The sequence below is a fragment of the Thunnus albacares genome, chromosome 15, assembly GCF_914725855.1.
Source record: "Thunnus albacares chromosome 15, fThuAlb1.1, whole genome shotgun sequence".
NCBI lineage: Eukaryota > Metazoa > Chordata > Actinopteri > Scombriformes > Scombridae > Thunnus > Thunnus albacares.
The window spans coordinates 20,705,458-20,711,457 of NC_058120.1; the positions used below are offsets into that span (position 1 = coordinate 20,705,458).

The 6,000-nt window shown below is 42.0% G+C and overlaps 1 protein-coding gene across 1 annotated transcript in view; it reads left to right on the forward strand.

Annotated features, from left to right (window-relative positions):
• grin3ba (glutamate receptor, ionotropic, N-methyl-D-aspartate 3Ba) overlaps window positions 1-5,745 on the forward strand; it is a 28,098-nt gene extending 22,353 nt beyond the window's left edge. The window contains exons 6-9 of the mRNA XM_044375490.1: window positions 532-683; window positions 1,924-2,088; window positions 3,579-3,646; window positions 4,230-5,745. Of these exons, the coding sequence (XP_044231425.1) occupies window positions 532-683; window positions 1,924-2,088; window positions 3,579-3,646; window positions 4,230-5,208 (1,364 nt within the window). The 3' untranslated portion in view covers window positions 5,209-5,745. The remainder of the gene's footprint in view (window positions 1-531; window positions 684-1,923; window positions 2,089-3,578; window positions 3,647-4,229) is intronic.
• The last annotated feature ends 255 nt before the right edge of the window (window positions 5,746-6,000 follow it).

The following is a 6,000-nucleotide window of genomic DNA, read 5'->3' on the forward strand; positions in this document are numbered from 1 at the left end:
GCTGTTTCACATGCCATGGCAGGACCATAATCTTCTACTGACAGTGATTATCTGTAAAGATATAATTGTTGTCTAGTCCAATCCTGCCGTAAGATTTTCCCACAATGCTGTAGTGAGAAGCCTCTCAGACAGCAGCTGTAATTATGGAAAGTGATAAAAGAGGGAAAAGACAACTCGATATGAGAACTTGATCCTCTATGTATTCTGTATCACAAGGGACGCCCGCACCAGCTTTAGCAGTTCAGTGATTTGTTTACCAACACAAATACTAAACCAGAAAAATGTATTTGCACTGTATTTGCTCTGTACTTGGCAAAAAAGTGGTTGATCCTGATTCCAATTGAAGCCTGGTAAACCCGTAAATCTCCTTTTTTCCAGAGGGCATCTGCCCTTTGGCTAACTGCAACTGGCTTGCTGTGATTTTCAACACAAAAACACGAAGTTAGACATTATCCTCCTCTTCAAGCTGTTGCTCTCAGCTCTGTTACCTATAGCATATGTGTTAACAAATGTGTATGTCTCCTCTTCCAGGCTACGGTATCGGCCTGCCCCAGGGCTCTCCTTTAACCCGTAACGTGTCGGAGTTTGTGAGTCGCTACAAGTCAGATGGCTTCATGGACATGCTACATGACAAATGGTATAAGGTTGTGCCTTGCGGGAAGCGAGTCTTTGCAGTCACTGAGGTAAGTCATTGGTGGGAGAGTTTGTTCATTTATTGTGTACGTGTATTGTGTGTAAAGCGAAGCCTTCTGCCGCTGTACTCCTATAAATGAGTCTCCCTTTGGGACACAGACAGGATTGCCTGCCAGCTAAGCACACATACACTGACAGACACATTTACGCACACACACACACACACACACAATGACAAAGACATACAATCACATAAACTCAGTCCTATTTACCAGCCTTAACTGGAGTTTCCGGCACGTACTGTCTGAGTGTCGATACTTGTGCATCTTGTGCGTGCAACAGAAGAGCACTCTCAGCTCTTGCCCTACCTTTTTCTTTCAACTCTTTTTAAAGAACTGGAAATCAGAGCCCACTGTCTGTATCTATATCTCTTGGCCATCCCTTTTAAGTCCCACTTGAATAAAGTTGAATCATATTATAGCAACAAATGCAATTACACGGTCATAGGTTTCTCCAGTGAAATGAAAACCTTAACTTCACCCTGCATCAGGAAGTTATTACTATTCCTCCCATTTGAAGCATGGAAATTGGGCTACTCTCAAACAATGTGGGCGTTAGTGTGATCTTGCCCTCTGGATTGGGAGCAAAAGGAGGTCAGTGTTGTCACTGATGAATTTGTCGAGTCAGCACGGGGCTAATTGCCATCAGAGGCAGTGCAGAAATGAGCTGGGTGAAGGAAACATGATTAGAGCGTATTGGAAAGGCTGGGTACTGTCTCTTCCACTTCCTCCAGGCCCATCAAAGTCTCATAAGAGATAGACGTTGTGTCAGAGGGGTTGTGGCCGAACCAATGGGAACAAACTGCTCTTGAATTAACCATCGGCTCTTCTTACCATCTCCCTGCTAAGCGCTGTTTCTTTCTATTACTCTCAGTTTTGCTTTGCCCCGCAGCTCTTTAGGCTTACTCCCGCCCCTGCCTCTCTTCTCCACATCCTTTTCTTCCCAAACATGTCTTTTACGCTGTTCCCCTCTCCTCTCTTTATTTCTATTCTTATGGGCTTACACAGCCAAACTAGATAAACAACAGCTGAATATCAATTGCACACTCACAAAAAGTGGTCTAAATGGTAATTATGTAAATATAAATCATCAATCTCTTTATTTCCCCTTCTGTCAGCTAAGTCTCTACTAATCTGTGTCACTCCCACAACCTCTCTCTCTCTCTCTCTCTCTCTCTCTCTCTCTCTCTCTCTTTTCGCGTGTGTGTGTGTGTCGACACTGCCCCCTCAGACTCTACAGATGGGAATCCAGCATTTTTCAGGTCTGTTTGTGCTGCTGTGTATGGGGGTGGGTGGAGCCTTGCTGACCTTGGCAGGTGAACACACCTTCTATCACCTGGTCATCCCTCGCCTCCGGCGCACACATACACTGCAGTACTGGCTGCACACCAGCCAGGTGAGTAAACACACACACACATACACAAAGAGAGAGACAGTGCATAGTGCTGGATGTGTCTTGTATGCAGGCGCACTTCCCACACACTTGCAAAGTCTGTCACATGCACAAGCACACACAAAGATGCTTCACAAACACAGATTTCAATCCGTGCGTTCGCTACAAGTGTATGCGTACACGCACATGAGCACAATCACACTCTCACACAATCTGCTGAAAGTAAGAAGCCTTCACCCCCCAGTGTTCACTCTTTTCTTGAAGGTAACTTACGCCCTCTACTGTTAGAAACTCATCATGGCATAAATATCTCTGTCAAAACTGAGTAATATCATGTTTTATAGGGCACGTTCCAATTAAACAGTTTTGATTTTAAGCTCAGTGTATTGATAAATCAATTCAAATTTTAATTAGTTAAATATTTAATGCTCTAAATGTGCTCTATAAACAAGTTAACTTCGCTTACTAATTTAAAATATTGTCAAATACATTAAGTGCTCCCATCAGCAGTGATTTATAATCAGTTTATGACCACTCTTATGCAACTGTGTGTTTTTTTCTCTTTAATATATTATGAGACAGAGGATTTATAAACCTCTTACGCAGATCATTAAAATGTACCTCCTCATTCAAAGTCCTATCTTTTATCATTTATTCCTCTATGCAAAATTAATGAAAAAATAAGCTATTTTTAATCATGATCTTTTTCAAATCTGTATATTTCGTTACAAATGGATACAAATACACTAAATAAGATCTGCAGAAGCATTTTCTTTATCTGCAATTTGTTTGAGAATTGCTGTGTTTATGACAACACACACAACACTAAAGAAACCACGAATTGGGGATTTAAAGGTCATGTTTTGTTTTTTCATGAAACTCGAGCCATTACCAAATGAGATGCCTGTGGCGATATTTTTGAGTGAATAATGGAACTGGCAGTGTGAATATCAAGGCTGCTCACATTTGTTTGCTACATCTTCTAAAAGGGCAGCCACTCCTGGGCCGCCTCTAGTATTCATCACATTACCAGCTCAGCTATCTGAGAGAATGACATCTGTGTTAGCTCTTATCCAGAGTGAAAGTCTCCTGTTTCCTTTTGAACATCCTTTGACGTACTGTATATACACATTAGGAAAAATTAAAGCATAGTCATTCCATTTGACTTAAGAGGTTGTTTTTTTTTTTGTTTCAGTCTAACCAGAACACTTCAAAAAGGTATTAACTGATACCTCAACCTCTCAATCAGACTTTTAAGCAGAAAAGAATAGTTTCTTACTGAATTACAAGCATTTGATCAAATTATTCAAAGGAACATCACAGCAGGATTTGTGAGTAATAGCTGTCACAGATGTCCTGAGCATCTGGGTTTAATAATGGCTCATCTCTCAGAAATGTATCATCTCTCCTGATTTATTTCAGAGATGATGAAGTGATGTCAAAATGTGCATTACTAATTAGTAATTCTCTTTTCTTTTCTTCTCCAATTCCAGAAAATTCACAGAGCTCTCCACACCACATATGAGGACGTAGGAAAGGAGCTGACCGGCCTCGACCAAAAGTAATGAAGTCACAGATTGATTTGTGTATCAATGACTTGTCACAGCCAGAATAAGCCAGTTAAAATGCATCGATATATTGTTCAGAATCAGTGCATGAAGACATATTTCAGTATTCATGTCTGGCAGCATTTTACTCCTGTGCCACCTACACACCTGGCAGTATTTCAGGAAATATTCTTTTAAATACAAATTATTTTATCTTGACACAGCGCATCACGTTGTCTCAATAATTGCCTAAAGTAAAATGTCAAAATCTGCCTCATTCTGATTCAAGAGACTACATCTAATTTGCAAAACAAGTCAATTTGTATTAGAAATGGATTTTCAGATTGTATTATTTATGTGGACCTTGAACAGACCTCTGATCCTTCTAATCAAGACAAAGAAACTTTTCTTTATTAAAGTCAGTCTTACTTTAAACAAGTCCAACACAATTTTAAATCTGAAATATAAAATAATCCCACTTAAATATATCTGCTTTTACAGTTTGCAGTTTACAGAAAAATGTATCCATGTGTACCGCTGTACTATATATCTCACTGGATATATGTCCTTTGTTGTGATCTTCCTCTCTTTCACTAGCCCCTCCTCTTGTATCTCAGAGAACTGCACCCTACACAGGAAACAGCATCAGCCTCCTCCTCCATCTCCTCCCACATCCCTCCCTGCTTCCTCTACAGCTGGAGACACTGTCAACTCCTCCTCACCATCCCATGAGCCCAAGGAGAAACGTGTGCACTTTGACCTGGAAACCCTCCACAGCTACCGCCTGCGCACGCACACCGCCTCAGTGCGCGGCAGGCCCGGGATGGTCGGCCGTCCCGGGCTCGGCCTCGGAGGGTTGGGGTTGGGCGGCTTCGGGAGTTTTACCTCTCCTACGCAGATAAGCCTCCACGCCAACGGGGGCCCCGCCTCAACACTGGCTTCTACAGGCTTAGTGCTCTCACCTCTGGGGAGCAGGGCCGCTCAGACCAGCCTGTGGGAGGGGGAGCTCCAGGAGCTGCAGGGGAAGATTGAGACGTTCCGTACGCAGCTGAGAGAGGCTCTGGCCAGGAGAGCTGAGATCCAGAGCAGCCTGGAAAGAGAGAGGAGTGGAATTGTGCGAAGGGATACCAGTCTGGAAAGGGAAAGGGACAGACAGAGGATACAAACTATTAACACAGACAGAAGTAGCTCCACTCAGTCAAAACTCCCTGAGAGAGACAGGACCAGCCAACTGCAAACCCTGAATAATCAACAAACAGGGAGGGCTAACCAATCAGGCGGTCCTGGGACTCTAGAGCATGGAAGGAGCAGTCAATTAAACACAGTTAACAGTTTGGACAGAGGGAGAGCCCACCAATTACGCGCTGTTAATACTCTGACAGAAGAAAGGACTGTCCATTCACGCACCTCCACCAGTTTGGAGCGGAGTCGAGTCAACCAACCAGGTGCTGGAAACATAAGTGTCCAGTCACGGAACACTTCTAGCCTCGACAGACAAAAGGCTAATCTATCACGCACTCTGAACACTTTGGAGAGGACAAAAGCCAACCAATCAAGTGTAAGCAGCGGGACTTGATTGTCTTTCCGAGCCCCAGACGTGTAGGTTTGCAGAGGGAGTAGTACATTTGGTACTTGCATAGCCGCGGGAAGATGGCTTCAGTTAGAATGGTTTAAGTTTGAGGGGCTCTTGCTGAAAAATTACAGTATATGTTAACTCACACCATTACTTACTGCAACCTAATAATTTTCACACAAAATTGTTTCCACACTTGCTTAAAATTACTACTAAAAACCTTTAACTACAACATAAAAGCTGATAAAAATGTTTACATCATCCATGAAATCATAAATAAGCAATGTCATTTTGTGAAATGAAAAGCAAAAATGATTTCAGTATAACTTCACAAGATCACAAGATCAGCCGAATTGGAATGAGCCATGGGTAAATCTAGCCATGCTAAAATCACAGTGCTTATTGTGGAGACCAGTGGTTCACATGAGGAACCATGAACCACAGCTGTCTGACAAACAGAAGCCCGTCAGCTACATTAAAAGATGGCCTTTTTCATTGACTTAAAAAAAAAAGCCTGCAAGCACATACAGACATCAGTGATAAGAGCACAGAAAAATCTAAGTTAGCCCAATGTGTAAAAAAACAGCAAACAAAACTATTTTAAAATGCACATGCAACACCCGAGTTAACAAAGTGCCAGAAGCAGGAGTTAAAGATGCAAAAAAATACAATATATCTGAAGTGATTCAAGTAATAATTTCCCAAAAATGTGAATGATATAGAAAAGAAGAAAACTGTGAAGAAAGAGTGTCTCAGTCCTCAAACAATCTATTTAATTAATATCCCATGAAACTG